The sequence below is a fragment of the Pan troglodytes genome, chromosome 9 (assembly GCF_028858775.2).
Source record: "Pan troglodytes isolate AG18354 chromosome 9, NHGRI_mPanTro3-v2.0_pri, whole genome shotgun sequence".
Lineage (NCBI taxonomy): Eukaryota > Metazoa > Chordata > Mammalia > Primates > Hominidae > Pan > Pan troglodytes.
Window position 1 is genome coordinate 118,846,894 of NC_072407.2, and position 17,310 is coordinate 118,864,203.

At 38.1% G+C, this 17,310-nt stretch overlaps 1 protein-coding gene across 14 annotated transcripts in view; it reads right to left on the reverse strand.

Moving 5' to 3' along the window:
• SIK3 (SIK family kinase 3) overlaps positions 1-17,310 on the reverse strand; it is a 252,127-nt gene that overhangs the window by 58,310 nt on the left and 176,507 nt on the right. Inside the window, exon 5 of one of the 14 annotated variants that reach the window (XM_054662725.2) lies at positions 15,279-15,433. The exons of the other annotated variants lie outside the window; for them this stretch is intronic. Within the exon in view, the coding sequence (XP_054518700.2) occupies positions 15,369-15,433 (65 nt within the window). The 3' untranslated portion in view covers positions 15,279-15,368. Of the gene's footprint in view, positions 1-15,278; positions 15,434-17,310 lie in introns of those variants that run through there. 14 annotated transcript variants of the gene reach the window in all.

Consider the following 17,310-nt stretch of genomic DNA (forward strand, 5'->3'; position numbering starts at 1 on the left):
AGGTGGGGAACAGATAGACATGGAACAGAATCACTAAGAGCTTTGCTGTTTTCAGTTATCTACATGTAGAGACAACTGGAAAAAACTGAAAGATCATCCAAGTTGGAGGAAAAAAATTCTCGTAACACAAATTCAAGCAATGAGTAAAAAAGAATGAGGAAGAATTCTCACTGGCTTAAGTCAGAAATGCCAAAGAAAAAGGTAAAGAAAAACTTTTTTTTTTGGAGATGGAGTCTTGCTCTGTTTCCCAGATGGGAGTGCAGTGGCACAATCATAGTTCACTGAAGCCTTTACCTCCTGGGCTCAAGCCATCTTCCTGCCTCAGCCTCCTAAGTAGCTGGGACTTCAGGCAAACACCACCATGCCTAGCTATTTAAAAAAAATGTTTTTTGTAGTGATGGGGGTCTTGCTATGTTGTCCAGGCTGGTCTCAAACTCCTAGGCTCAAGCGATCCTCCTGACTAGGCCTTCGTAAGTGCTGGGATTACAAGCAACAGCCACTGCACCAAGCCAAGAAAAGCTTTAGAGCTTAAGTTTGATCTGAACTTGAACCTAGAAAACCATTTCTATTTAATAGGCTTTTTCATCTTATTTTGGCTCTGGAGCTACTCTAATTCACAATATCTTTCATTATTTACTAAAGCTTCCTATTCTTAATGTCTCTTTTATAAGTCTCTAAGTAAGTTCCTCCATTTCCTTCACTCTTTATGTAACATGTATTTATGGAACTCTTCCAATGGGAATAGCAATGTGTTAGATCTTCTAACAAACCAAAGGCATAAAACATAGTTCTAGGGAAAGGCTCAAAGGAAGCAGAACTTGGTTGAATGACCAGGATCTGGAGAGGCAATGAAGGAAGGTGGAAAGGGTGCTCTGAATGGCAGTCAGGAGGGAGCACGAGCAAGGGCAGAACACTTAGAATTAACTCGCTAAGTTCAGGTGACAAGCAAGACACTGCCCTGGGTACAATAAAGGGTTTGTAGGGGCATATGGCAAGAAATAAAGAGTGCACAGCAGCATCACGCCAGATAAAATACAGCTTCAAATGACAGAATGAAGACCTTGGACTTCATCCTGTGAACCATTACTATTTTTTCTTTCCTTTTTTTTTCCTCCACATTTAAAAATTTTATTAGACTTCAGATACAAAAAAACTTGATTATGAATTTATTATAACCTTTGGCTCATGACACACTCTCCATGCTCCACTCATTTACTGCTTTTATTTCAATTGTTTTTTCCCTACAGCATTATTGAGATAAGGAATACGAAATATATTACTTCATATTCTTAATGTCTCTTTTATAAATCTCTCATAAAATATTTTCTTATAAAATGTTATTCTTTTTTCTTTTTAATTTTTAAATTTTAAAACATAGAATAAAATAGAGACAGGGTCTTGCTGTGTTGCCCAGGCTGGTCTCGAACTCCTGAGCTCAAATGATCCTCCCACCTAGGCCTTCCGAAGCGCTGGGATTACAGGCATGAGCCACTGCACCTGGCCATAACATATTTCTTGTATTTCATATCCCATACAATTCACCCATTTAAAGTGTAATGCTCAGTGGCTTTTAGCACATTCACAGAGTTGTGCAACGATTACCACAATCAGTTTTAGAACATTTTTCACCTTGTAAGGAAAAGGCAGTGAAAAAACCAAAGAAGAAATTTTAGAACATTTTCATCACCCCAAAAAGAAACCCTGTACTAATTAGGAGTTACTCCCCAACACCCTTCAAGTCTTTCACCAATGGCCCAGCCCTAGGCTTTCTACTTTCTGTCTCTATGAGACTTGTCAATTTTGGACATTTCACATAAATGGAATCATACAATATATAAGCTTTAGTGTCTGGCTCCTTTCACTGAGCATAATATTTTGGAGGTTCATCCATGTTGTTGCCTATGTCAGCACTTGAGTCTATTTTACTGCTGAATAACATCCATGGTATGGACATTCCACATTTTATTTATCCATTCATCATCTGTTGAACATTCAGGTTGTTTCCACTTTGCAGAAACTACAAATAATGCTGCTATGAACATTTATGTGAGTTTCTGTGTGGCCATATGGTTTCATTTCTCTTGGATATATACCTGGGAGTGGAACTGCTGGGTCATATGGTAACTCTGCTTAACTTTTTAGGAAGTATCCAAACTGCTATCCAAAGTGGCCGTACCATTATACATCCCTACCAGCAAGGTACAAGGATTCCAATTTCTCCACATCTTTGCCAACACTTATTGTCTTTATTATTATTACTTATTATTGTCAATTCAGCTGTCCCAGTGGATGTGAAATGATATCTTACAGTGGTTTTCATTTATATTTCCCTGATGGCTAATAATATTGGGCATCTTTTCATGTGCTTTTCAGCCATTTGTATATCTGCTTTGGAGAAATGTCTATTCAAATCTTTTGTGCAGTTTAAAATTGGTTATCTTTTTATTATTGAGTTGTGAGTGTTCTTTATACATTCTGGATAGAAATCTCTTATTAGATATATGATTTGCAAATATTTTCTCCCATTCTGTGGATTTTCATTATCTTGATGATGTCCTTTGATGCACAAAAGTTTTAAATGTTGATGAGGTCCAACTTATCTGTATTTCCTTTTGTCACTTATGCTTTTGGTGTGAATATAAAGGTACCAGTAAAACACAGTTCTTTCTGAAGAGGTTTGAGAGCCACACTTACAGGCAATAAGGAGTTGCTAGGACTTCTGGAGCAGGCAGGTGATGTGGTAAAATAAACTAGAAAGCAAGATTAGGTTAGGTGTGAGGTGAATATTGAAGGCTGTGATCAGATGAGATATCGAAAATGAAAAAAACAATTCAAAAGATGTTCTGAAAGGAGCGGACAGTACTTGATAACAAACAGAATATATGGGATGAAAAAGAAGGAGAAGTAGAGAATATGGCCCTGAGCAGATGAGACTTAAGGAAAGCAGAAGTTGGTTTGGGAAGAAAAAAATTACTTTTTCTTTATGTCCTGAGTTTGAGAAGGTGATCAGAAATTTAAGTGAAGATATTCTGAGAAACTGAATTATAGTAATAAAAGGATAAAATATTTTTGAAAGAAAAAGTAGAGAAAAGGGAAGGATGAGAATTAAGGCTTCGAAAACACCCAGAGGTACTTCCTATTCCCTAGGTGCGAGAACAGAAAGAGGATGCAGCAAAAAGGAGAGAGAAAGCGCGGCTAAAGGAAGAAAGTCAGGAAAATGTAACAAGGAAGCCGAGAGAGGAGAAAAGCAGAAAAAGGTGGCTTACAGCATCCATGTAATCTCATCCAAGTGTTATGTAACTTTGATCTGAGGGAAAACAAATGATGACATAATTATTCTCGATGAGAAATGGTATCATTTTCCCCTCAGAATTTTTGTTTATTTGTTGTAAAGACAGGCTACATCACAGAAATGGACTACAAATATAATCCAGATCCATTCAGAGTTATCTACAATGTCAAGCTGTGAATAAAATTAGGCATTTCTTACCAAGATTGATAACAACCAACAGATACTAATCCTAAGTTATATACAAATACATTCAGAGTACTTAGAAACGAACGTCGTGGCCATGCAGGTGAGTGGCAAGAGCCCTGGAGGGAGCCATGCATCCCAGAAAGACTTGAAACTGGACTGTCCTTGACTCATCTCTCCAGTGCAACAGTTTTCCTATTTGTGCTGCACTTTGCAGTATTAAACAGTTGTTTTTCAAAGGACCCTCTGTTGAGTGCTGCGCTATAGCACCTTGTATTTATTACCTCATTGAGATGAGCATTATTTTTGTTTTATGCCTGAGACGTGAGGTTCAAAAGTAACATTCCCAAGTATAAAGGTTAAAGAAAAATTAGTATGAACCAGATGCAGCCTATAACGCCAGTTCTCAGTGCCCTCAAAATCCAGGCCCACATTGTGCTTTCAGCATCATGTATGTGTTTATATTTAAGTTCACGTACATCCCATAATTATTTTTATTGAAATTTAAAAATTTGCCAGGCACAGTGGCTCACACCTGTAATCCCAGAACTTTGGGAGGCCAAGGCTGGCGGATCACCTGAGGTCAGGAGTTTAAGACCAGCCTGGCCAACATGGCAAAACCCCGTCTCTACTAAAAATAAAAAATTAGCCAGGTGTGGTGGCAGGTGCCTGAAATCCCAGCTACTCGGGAGGCTGAGGCAGGAGAACTGCTTGAACCCAGGAGGCGGGGGTTGCACCAGAGTCGAAATTGCACCCTGCACTCTAGCCTGGGTGACAAGAGCAAAACACTGTCTCAAAAAAACAAAAAACTTGCAAATTCCTTAGTTATTACAGTTTACTGTTTTTCATTTTATTATTGACTGCCACCCTTTGCTCTGCTTATGTTAATTCCCAAAGACACATAATGCTTCAGGAATACTGCGTCAAGTTTCTTTTAAAAACATGCATAGAAAAGAATGGTAGACACTGTATATCAATGGGAAAAGGATAAATTTCTCAAAAAGTGGCACAGGAACAACTCGTTATTCATATGGAAAAAAATTACAGAGGCTACCATCCTCACACTCTATCCCCAAATTAATTCCAGGTGGATTACAGCCCTAATGTGAAAGGTAAAACTATCACGCTTTTATTTAAAAAAAAAAAAAAAAAGCAGGTATCTTTACGGCCTCAGGGGATGGAAGAATTTCTCAAGAAACAAGAAACAAAGAAACAAGAAACAAAAAGTGCTAATCATAAAGGGAAAAGTGGTAAACTTGGTTACATTAGAATTATGCCAAAATTTATACACACGTTAAACAGAAAGTGAGAAACCACAAAGTGAGGGAGGATATTTGTAACTTAAGGACTCGGCTGGACGTGGTGGCTTACTCCTGTAATCCCAGCATTCTGGGAGGCCAAGACAGGAGGATTGCTTGAGCTCAGTAGTTTAAGACCAGCCTGGGCAAATACAGGGAGACCTCGTCTTCACAAAAACTAAATATAAATTAGCCAGGCATGGTGGTGTATGCCTGTGGTCCCAGCTACTCGGGAGGCTGAGGCAAGAGGATTGCCTGAGCCTGGGAAGTCGAGACTGCTGTGAGCTGTGATCACGCCACTGCACTGCAGCCTGGGTGATGGAGTGAGACCCTATCTCAACAACCAACCAACCAATCAATCATCAAAAAACAAAAAACAAACAAACAAAAAAAAACAAAGGACTTGTATCCAGACTATCAAAAAGAAACAAACTCCTATAAATCAATAAGACCAATAGAGAATCCAGTAGAAAAATGAGCAAAAGACTATTGACAATTGACAAAAAAAGGCCAAGAGACACAAAAAGAAGCTCAATCTCATTATTAAAGAGAAACAGTAAAAATTAAAACCACAACAAGATAATCATTACACAGTTGCCAGATGGGCAAAAATTTTAAAGTAGATAATAACAAGCACTGGAGAGGACATGGAGCAAGTGGAACTCTCACACCTACTGGAAACAGTTCAGCATTACCAAATAAAACCTAAAAACACACACCATATGACCCAGCAATTTCACTTCTCAGTTTACACTCTTAAATGTTTAGGAATACACACTAATGTTTAAGAGTATACCAGGATAAATGTTTAGGAATGTTCGTTGCAGCTGTTAGTAAGCGCCCCAAACTGAAAGCAATAGGGGCTTCTGCTTTTAAAATAGCTATTAATAGGTATAATGGAAAAATAACTTGTGGTATATTCATATCATGGAATACTATATAGAAATAAAAATGAATAAATCGCAGCTATACAAACAACATGGATAAATCTCACAGACTGTTGGATGAAACAGACAAAAAATAATATAATCAATATGATTCTATTCATGTATCATTCAAAACAAGCAAAACTATATTGTTTAAGGATGGACCCACTACACATTATATTCAATATAAATGGCATCCCTTGGAGCAAAACTCCTAAGTAATGCATTACATCAGTGGCAAAACTACTAAAAGAAAAAAAAACACCTATAAAGTAGAGCACATAAGTGATTAACACAAAAGTACAAAAAAATTTTTTTTTCTCTTGGGGGAAGGATATGGTTGTGATGAGGTGTACAGCCTGGCTGATGAAGTTTTCTAGTTTTTTGACCTGAGTGCCAATTACTACACAGGTATTTGCTTCTAGTGATTCACTAAAGTATACACAGATGCTTAAAGAAAATTTGTGTATAAACATAATAGTTCATAATAAATGAAAGATAAAAGAGACAAGAATAGCTCCTTTTCCTCCTCCACTGCTATTTCTCGCCACTTGGAACCACTGCTCTGGGATCTAAGCTCCACAATCATTAGGGCTTTTGAGGGCAGAGGTTTTTCTCACCACTGATTTCCTAGGGCCTAGCACAGTGCTGACAGGAAGAGAAAGCACTCAATAAATATCTTAAAACAACTCACTGATTAACTAAGAACAGAGAGGGTAGGAGAAAGGGAAGAAAAGAGCGATACAGTTTGAAATAGGAAATGAATGTATCAGAACTCAGAGTGTAGGAACTGGGAACTACTTGGTAAGACAGAGATCTCAACTGAAGTTTTTGTTGAAAATAGCAATTTTCATATATGAAGAAAAACTGGAATCTAGGAAGAATATATACAACGATGAAGTTTCCAGTTATCATTAAATATAATTTTAAAGGAAGAGTAAATATTTTAGTGATAGGTATAATCATTAATGCTAAAATGGCAATTAGGTGTGAGTGATATGCTTATTAGTCACATGATTGAAAATATTAGTATTACTCCCACACTAATAACTATTTCTCAGTAACCCATATTAGTAAGAGACAAAGCTAGTATACACTACATATAGTTAATTTAAAAATTCATTTTTGTCTATAATATCACTTGCTTCCTTAGTTCTAACAAGAGCTGTTAACGAAGAACACTAAAAAAAATTAGGTTTTCCTTCTTTTCCTTCAATATGTCCAACTTAAGTAAACTATCAAATGAAAAAACATAGCCAGAAAAGAAAAAAAAACCTAGATAATATTTTTAAAAACCTGTATAACTGAAAGTTGACATAGTTTTAGTAATCTTTCAGATAATCTTAACTCTCCCCTCATTTTTTTAAGAATATATTTTTTTTTCTGATTATAATCTTTAAGTTATTCAAATCCCAAAGGTAAGCAGCCAGTAAACACACAGAGCCTCATCATCTCCCCAAAACCACAGGCACTTTGTATTTGGTAACAATCTTCTTTTACCATTCCAGAGCTCATATCGCTCTAAGGAACACTGGAGTGCTGTACTGCTCCAGCTCAAGTCAGCCTGGGAAAGAGAAAGGGACAAGGCCTGGGATCATTACCACTAGCTGGATTCCAGAAGACATAAAGTAAACTAGACTACCATAAGCTGAAGTTTAGTTCACATGGCTCAAGATGAAGAGTGCTAGCAGGCCAAATGCTGGTGAAATATAAAGGAAAAAAAAATCCAGAAGAATGACAACTTCAATATAAGTGAACAACAAGAACAACAACAACAACAACAAAAACCACAGAAACTTAAGGCAAAGAAAGGATTCCCTGTACGTTCAAAAGGTTAAGTAAACACACTTTGAAGTTTTAGAATGCAGTAATAAATGCCAAAGAAAAAGTGAGGATCGTGCTAATACCAAGAATTGGTGAGATCATAAAACAATATGGGGCCTGGTGAAGCGGCGCACACCTGTAGTTCCAGCTACTTGGGAGGCTGAGGCCAGAGGATCCCTGGAGCCCAGGAGTTCAAGGTGCAGTGAACCATGATCATGCCACTGCACTCCAACCTGAGTGACAGAGCGAAACCCTGTCTTTTAAAACAAAACAAAACAAAAACAATATGGGGTAGATCAGGTAAATTATGGTACATCTACTTGATGTGCACTCATTAAAAATGAGGAGGCCAGGTGCAGTGGCTCATGCCTGTAATCCCAGCACTTTGGGAGGCCGAGGCAGGTGGATCACCTGAGGTCAGGAGTTCGAGACCAGCCTGGTCAACACGGTGAAACACCATCTCTACTAAAAATACAAAATTAGCTGGGTGTGGTGGCACATGCCTGTAGTCCCAGCTACTTGGGAGGCTGAGACAGGAGAACTGCTTGAACCCGGGAGGCGGAGGCTGCAGTGACCCGAGATGGTGGCACTGAACTCCAGCCTGGGCAAGACAGAGCCAGACTCTGTCTCAAAAAAAAAAAAAATGATGACTATATGGAGCAACATGGGAAATATAAAATTATAAATACACTGATTATAAGTATGAAAAACATGCATAGTAAAAAGACAAAAGAAAATGCATTCAAAATGTTAACAATGGTTTCAGAGGTGGGATTGCAGCTTGAATATTTAAAACGGTTTTGTTGCTGTTTAAATTTTCTATAGTATGCTTACATTATTCTATAACTAAAATTTTTATTTTAAGTATAAAGACTTTAAGACATCATCTTGAACAATAAGAACGAAAACACTGAGCAGTTAGTTTTATGTAATTCTCAGGTACTGATGCCGATAAAATACTTGATATCCCTTACTGCTTATTTACTGGCAATGGGAAAGATGTATGACCTACAGATTCAACATTCAAATGATGAATATTCTAAAGAGTTACGGAAGAACAGGGAGAAACAGAAGAAGCTGGTTAAGATGGATACGCACACCTACACAACAGAAGCCATATGAGTGGAGTGAAGTTGGTCTCTTCATGTGGCCATGGTCATTTATTTCTCCACTCGCAAGTGGCTCTCAATATAATTTGTTAAGTTGCTTTCCAACCCCCAACACCCCAGTTGGTTAGCATTTGTCCGCAGGCTGAAATGGCAACTTAAATCCCTTTCTCTTAATACAGAGCAGGAGACTTTAATTTGAACCATATGACTGTCTTCTAGGAAGGCTTAAATACCAGAGCTTACTATCAATTTTGAGACTTGGAATTCTTTGTTGGAGGTTGAGACTTGGAATTCTTTGTTGGAGGTGAGATCAGGAGCCTGGGGATATATAAGGTAGTGATAACTGATATCCCTAAAAATAAGTATATCATCAACTGGATATGTGTATGTGGTAAGGGAAAAGGGCAAAACGGGTGGCATTAATTTATAAATCAGGGCAACTGCAACAGGCAATTTTCTTATTTGGTCTACCACTTTAGAGCAATGAACTTGACTTCTTTTTTGGCTAACCAAAGAACAATCCAAAGCAGATGTAAACAGATTAGGCACAACTTTCCAGCCAGTACTAGTGTTCTCAGGGTCTCCTAAGGCAATACAGTACAGCTTTGAGCGACGGACAACCCTGCTTTCCAAGGGTAACTTGTGCTTCACTTCCTTGCTGTAAACAAGTAAACAGCTTGGACGCAGGGAGCAGAGGGGAAAAAGTGAAGTGGGAAGATATTTACTTACCCTAAATGAACAACCTCACCAAAAATCACTGTGACAAGATCCTTCATGTCTTCAAAGCTAAAAGCTTCTGAGGATTCACAATCCCAATACTGCATTTGCAATTAGAGACCCAAAGATGAAGACAGAAATAATTAGGTCCTTGACTAATTTCCAATTATTAGAAATTTCTAATAATTAGAAATGTTGCTGCTAGAAATGACTCAAAGAACCAAAGATCAAGACTGGTATAAGAACAGTATATAAATAGGATTTAGAATGTTCTCCTGACTATTAAAATGGAACATGACGCTAATAAGGAATTAAATCTGCTTTTCCTATATAATGTCACTGGCCAAACCATATGACCTAAGGGCTTTATTTGAAATTGAACAAAACAAAAGTCAAGTGTGTGGATCTCAGAATTGTGGTGGTGACAAAGGATGAGTTTCAAAGTTCTCAGAAGTCACAATATTAGTTCACTCTTAAAAACAGATATTGGGAAGTCCTCAGGATTTAGTAATCACTTCAACCCCTGGCTGAACTTCCTCACTAGGAGCTAATAGAGAAGTAATGCCAAAAACTCCCGACTCACAGCCTTAGCATATATACACAAGAGAAAATTCCTTCAAGGAAAAAAAAAAAAATTCAAGTAATCATCTTATTTGGGGGGAGATTTGGATCAGCATTATATTGGCATTTCCAATGAGTGACTTATGTATTTTTATCCCAAAACACCTTAGCAGGTACAATAGCTGAACTCAGCTATTTTAAATGAGGTAATAAACCAATCTTCTCCACTCTATTTATTTTAGATAGCAACATCCAACCCTTCTCATATAAATCCCCAAACACCTCCTCAATATAGGATCTTTGCATCAAACTCAGTACTGACTAGATGTATAAAGGAAAGGATTACAATGAGACACTTTCTACAACACATGCAAACAGTACTCATTGGAATTCTTAAAAACATTAATGAGTATATCATAGTCATAATTTTAAAGAATATCAACAAGAACAATAAAAGCCTAATCATTTAATCAGGTAAGTTTCTAATAATGATAGGTGAGCATGGTATACAAAATTTTAGTGTGCCTTTTATAGAACATGATGAATCAGTGTCCCCTTAAATTCTCTTGAATCACTTGAACCCAGGAGGCAGAGGTGGCAGTGGGCAGAGATCGGGCCACTGCACTCCAGCCTGGGTGACACAGTGAGACTGTGTCTCAAAAAAAACAAATAAACAAAAAACCACAAACAATAAAACAAAACAAAAACCTTTTTCCAAATTAAAAACTAAGACATATGGTCTGATAAGCAGAAGCCTACTTTTAGAGAAAAGAAGATAGGATTGTCACTTAAGAAGCTCTAAGGTGTTACCTAGAAATTAAGAGTAGGTAACAAAATACTATCTTAGATTAAAGCTAATAGGAAACAAACAAACAAAAAAACTTCAAATGAGAGCAGACATCTGAAAAGTAACCCAACTGAAAGGTGATGTGAAAATATGATAATGGGAATAAAGTACTCCCCTTCTCAATTTTTTTTTTTTTTTTTTTTGAGATGGAGTCTCACTCTGTCACCCAGGCTAGAGTGCAATGCCACCATCTTGGGTCACTGCAGCCTCCACCTCCTGGGTTCAAGCAATTCTCCTGTTTCCGCCTCCCAAGTAGCTGGGACTACAGGCATGTGCCACCACACCTGGCTGATTTTTGTATTTTTAGTAGAGACAAGGTTTCACCATGTTGGCCAGGCTGGTCTCGAACTCCTGACCTCAGGTGATCCGCCCACCTGGGCCTCCCAAAGTGCTGGGATTACAAGCATGAGCCACCACGCCCGGCCTGCCTCCTCAATTTTTTGATGGACCACGAATGTATTCTCAATACAAGGTGAACAAGACAGACATGGTCCCTGCCCTCACGGAGCAGATTAGTCCAGTGGGGGAGATACACATGAAACAAGCACACATGTAACTATATAATTATAACCACTGGATGAGTTTTAAGGAAAAGTTCCAGAGGGGCAATTGGTATATTCTAGAGAAATAGGGCTTTCCTGAAGAAGGTTCTATCAACAGTTCAGAGACTCACTCAATCTGATCAAGAAAACCATGGTATACTTGGATTAGAATGTAAAGAAATCAGTACAGTTACCTTTTTATTTTCCAGCTTTTCTGACTCACAAACTCCTTTCAAAGGAATGTATTATCTTAAAAACCTCCCAGGAAAGAAATTTTAAAAATAATTTTGTCATTTTTCTATGATTTATGATCATAGAAAGAGACTTTCTATGATCAAAGAAGAGACTTTAGCTAAAAGACATTTTATTTTACATTAGTACATTAAAAATTAATTTAAAAGTTCACTATGAATTTTAAGACAAATTCATATTATCCCATCATACAAGTGACCCACACTATTTATTTCAATTATTCAAGAAAAAGTATTTATTTAAAATTGATATATCATGTTTAGTAGGAAGCCATATATGTGTGTGTGTGTGTGTGTGTGTGTGTGTGTGTATTTTTTCTTTTTGAAGGGGCGGGGGGGCAGGTGGTGGGATAGAGATGGGGTCTTATTATGTTGCCCAGGCTGGTATCCAGAGATCCTCCCGCCTTGGCCTCCCAAAGTGCTGGGATTACAAGCATGAACCACGGCACCTGGCTCTGGAAGCCACAAATATACTGAGATTATAATACACAAAACAGATGAATACTTTTCATGACCTAGGATTTGGAACACTTACATGTTTGAACCTAAAAACCAGACTTGATTAAATGAATTATTTTCATGCCTTGCTTTTAAATAATGAAATGGATTAACAAATATTGGGTCATTACTAATTAGCACTTCTTTGCAAATAATACACTATGAATGTAGATAGTCTTTATTCCTAATAAATCAAACTGGATATAATATAGATAGATACAGATATGGATATGTGTGTTAAAAATGTATATATATGTGGTATATACATATTTTGTGTGTATGTATGTAATGTAACATTTTTAAACTTTGTTTCTTGAGGCCCTAGATACACAATTTGATGTGCTGTGTAAGAACCATGGCCAAACAAAGACAAATCATGAATTTGGTGAAGGTTGTCTTGAGGCATTACAGAATTATCATTTTTATCCTCATCAATTTGAATTTCAACATTAGTGTTCTTTATGCTTTATATAATCCAGTGATCCATAGTAGATGTAAACTTAATAAAATACAATGAAAAACTGTACCCTGGTCAAAGCTATTATGATAACCAACTACTTGAACAATAAATGGAATGACCAAGTCATAAGCATGCTCATTAGCACCCTGCCAGCAGGTAGACTCGATTTATACTCAGAGGCTCTCAAACTATTCCATTTAAGAAGGGCGGAAAGACCTAAGTAATTATTTCATTTATTAACTTCTAAAAAATAGAAAAGTCATTATCACTTTATGACATGAATCTCTTGGAACACTGAGAATCTCTGAGGATTCAGAAATCACTGGCTGGGAAAAGATCCTGTATACTACTTGAGATGGTAAATTAAGGATGGTCTGTGTATAGCCTCCTCAAAGACGAGCCAAAGACCACTCAAATCAGGATATTTTAAAAAGACTAGATGAAATACCCATGCCTACCACTAGCAAACTGTACTTTTTGATGCTAAGAAAACTGATACAAATATTATACTCACTCTCTTATGATTTTAAGAGAACTGATAAGGTATATTTCAGAACTCATAAATGACAACCAGATTCTGATATAATGGGGACTTTTACTAATATTCTGCCACCTTGCAAAGGCTTGCCTAAAAAGTCAGCCTCACTCTTTTTGACATCGCTTTAATTTTAAATTTCTATACTATCACATTAAATCTTTTTTTTTTTTTTGAGACAGAGTCTTGCTCTGTCACCCAGGCTGGAGTGCAGTGGCGCGATCTCAGCTCACTGCAAGCTCTGCCTCCCGGGTTCACGCCATTCTCCTGCCTCAGCCTCCTGAGTAGCTGCGACTACAGGCGCCCGCCACCACGCCCGGCTAATTTTTTGTATTTTTAGTACAGATGGGGTTTCACCATGTTAGCCAGGATGGTCTCGATCTCCTGACCTCGTGATCCGCCCGCCTCAGCCTCCCAAAGTGCTAGGATTACAGGTGTGAGCCAAAAAAAAAAAATTTTTTTTTAGGTCAGGCACAGTGTCTCATGCCTATAATCCTAGCACTTTGGGAGGCTGAGGCAGGAAGATCACTTGAGCTCAGGAGTTCAAGACCAAACTAGGCGACAGAGCGAGACCTCATCTCTACAAAAAGTAAAAAATTTTATTGTTTTTTTTAAGAGACAGCGTCTCACTCTGTCGCCTAGGCTAGAGAGCAATGGTGTAATCATAGCTTACTGCAGCTTCAACCTCTGCGGCTCAAGCAACCCTCCCATCTCAGCCTCTTGAGTAGCTGGGACTACAGGTGCGTGCGACCACACCTGGCTTCCAACACGCTTCACACAACACGATAGAGACTCCCTCAGAATCAGAGTGAAGGAGCACTCTGGGTGATTCGTTAGTCCCTTCCCAACATCAACTTGCATTTGAGGAGCTTACGATCCTCATGAGGAAACATGATCTTGGGCAGACTTATATAAACGTTCTTAGAGTTCCTATAAGAACTGTAAGTTTCTATAACTTTTCTATAGTTCTTATAGTTTCTATAGCCACTAATAAAAGTAAAACACTACTCTAAATGGATAGAATATCAATGTTCTTCTAAAACTTCTTAAACTAGAAACTACAGGTAAGAGGCTGGGCACAGTAGCTCATGCTTGTAATCCCAACACTTAGGGAGGTGGGGTCAGAAGATCTCTTGAGCTCAAAAGTTCAGGACCAGCCTGAGCAGCAAAACAAGTCCCATCGCTACAAAAAATTTAAAAATTCGCCAGGCATGGTGGCAAAACACCCGTAGTCCCAGCTACTTGGGAGGCTGAGGTGGGAGGATCCCCTGAGCCCATGAGTTCAAGGTTACAGTGAGCTATGACTGCACCACTGCACTCCAGTCTGAGCGACAGGAAGGGAGGGAGGGAGGCAAGGAAGGAAAGAAGGGAGGGAAAGAGAGACAGAGAGAGAGGAAAGAGAGCGAGAGAGAGGAAAGAGAGCAAGAGAGAGAATGAAAGAAAGAAAAGGAGAGGACAGGAGAGGAAGGAAAGAAGGAAGAAGAAGGAAGGAAAGGAAAGGAAAGGAAAGGAAAGGAAAGGGAGAAACAAACAAACTATAGGTTAAGTGTACACCTAATTTCCTTAAACCATACCTTGCTTGCTAGAGACTTTTCAAAGCTGTCATTTTCTGCAGCTTCAATAAAATGCCGATAAATTTATTTTTCTTTGTTCTAGATATTATACAGATTAAGATGAAACTTTGGCTTTTAATCATCACTGCTCATGTTTTCTTTATATTTTGTTTTATTTTAATGGGCAAATTACAATAGTTGTATATATTTACAGGGTACATCGTACATGTTATGATACATGGATACACTGAGGAATGATTAAATCCAATGAATTAACATATCCAGCACTTCACATACTTATTGATCCACACTTTATTCAATGCTGTGCCCAACACAGTCTCAGAGACAAAGAGCAGTCTGAAATTTCCAGATGCTTTGGCAGGTCAGAAGCGCATGCCATCCACCCTCTTACACTCCGCTCAACTCCCTTTCCCTGTAGAGGGAGGAGGCAAGCTTTTGGGCTCAGGCTTCTCCCACACTTTTTTTTCCCACCCCCACCCCCACAAGACTTCAAAGAAAAAGCTTCCATTTCTTTTCTGCCCTTTGCTTCTCTCCCTTTTTCTATTCCCAACCTCTCATTCCCCCTTTTTCTAATTATCCCCAAAATAAGTGACGTGCAATTAATAGATAATGGCATGAAAATCCTTGAGGCTGAGGAAACGTAATAGAGAAGTCACTCTGCACAAACTAGAAGTGTGACTAAGAAGAATCTATGGTTGAGCATCAAATTCTTGATTCTCAGCTTCTCAGGCTGGCCTCTGTTTACACAGCCTCAGGTGTTACACTTCAGTGTTCCAAGATATACGTGAAACCGTAGGCTAAATAGGGTGCACCTTCCTGGAACATCAACATTTTTTCTGTGTTAAACTAAGTTAATAATCTTAATATTAAAAAATATAGATATGACATTAAGTAGAATACAAATTTGTAAAGTTCTAGTCTCAGGAATAGGATTCAAGAGAGATAATATTTCAAATTTTCTTTTCCCAAGGGTCAACGTGCAGGAAGGTTATTTAGGGCAGCTTCTTGGTAATGGTCATATGCCATTTCAGGGCAAGAACACAGGTCTAGCTATTAAAATTCCTAGACTCTATTATGAATTCAGGACCAACACAAAGGCCTCTCTGGTCTCAATTCACTGGACATGTCAACCTGGGAGGTGCAATGAATGATAGCCTAAAAAAAAGGGCATTAGAATCATGAAATAAAATTTAGATTGATATAATGAGTATTGCATAACTACTTCCTGTGACCAGTCAGAGGCACTGTCAGTCATCACACTGTGGAAGAGTACTCAAAAATCCAAGGTTTCCAACCTTTCTTTTCTATATGATGGTATCTCAGTATATTCATACTAAGGGTGAAAGGTCAATTGAGTTAGGAAATGTTTTAATTTTTCCCTAAAAAATAATAAAATGGTCTAGCTCTCACTGCATTAAGGTCAAAATTTTCCATGGTACCTTAAATCCATGCTCTGAAAATTCTTTCCAGGATATTGGCCTTTCTATAGTTGCATTTCTGATCTTTGCTGTCTACTGATTGCCAACTAAAACAATAACACGGGAGTGGAAACTATCTCATGGAGACCATTCTGGGAGTCGACATTTAAAGACAAAAGTTTCCAACTTCCTTAGGTTTAAAAAAAATGTTTCCACAATTTTCAAAACATTCTTATAACGTCTAAGCATTTGAAAGAACTTTTCTTCAGGGAGTAAGCCAGCTACATTTCAGTTTTTTCTCAGGCAATCTATTTTAAATATAGACACCTTGCTACTTAATCTTTGGGTACAAGGACATTAAAATTACTTTCGAATAGCAATACATTAACCATTTTCAAAACACCATTTTTTTGATAGCTTAATATAATCCATCAGTAAGAAAATTTCATTTCTTTATTTCTAAACATATCTTTCAAAATTCCCTCTTCCTGGTCAAGACATATGATTGGTTATCTGGTCCTAGAAATTCTCGCTTGCTTTCTCTCTTGAATCTGTTGCCGTTTTCTTCCTTTGCATGTTTACTGCCACCATCACCCTCATGCGGGATTTTACCATTCACAGCCTTTAACTGGCCTTCCTATTACCAGGAGGCCCTTCCCTTCACTCAGCTTCCAGCTTTTTGCCGTCTCCATACTGAATTGGATTAATTAAGCCTTATATCTTATATTCAAATGATTTCAATCTAATATAAACATCTACTGCTCCTGCCTTCTCGGGGAGACTCCTCTCCTTTAGCCTTCCCTTCCACTGAGCTGCTCACCCTTTTTTTTTTTTTTTTTTTTCAAATAGACCTTGTGCATTCTACTGCTGCCCATGCTGCTCCAACTCAGCGCCCACTGGAACCTAAATGAAATCCCACATCCTAACCACGTGCAACTGGCCTTTGCCATCTCTCTCACCCCAACTTCTTCCAATCCCTGTTTTATTCATTATCTCCAGCCATGCTGGACTTTCTTCTACCCCTTTCTTCTATGTTGAATTTATCTCTCTCAGGCCTTTGCATTGTTCTTCTTTCTGCGTGGAATGTTTTGAAGATCCTGGCTAAAAGCAGTACCTCTCACACAAATCATTCTGCCATGTTACTCGAGTTTATCTTTGTCACAGCCCTATGAGAGCTTATTTGTGTTTACTGTCTATTTATCCCCATTAGAATATAAGTTCCAAGGGGTTATCTTACCGGCTGCTGTACCCCCATGCCTATATCAGTGTCTGCAA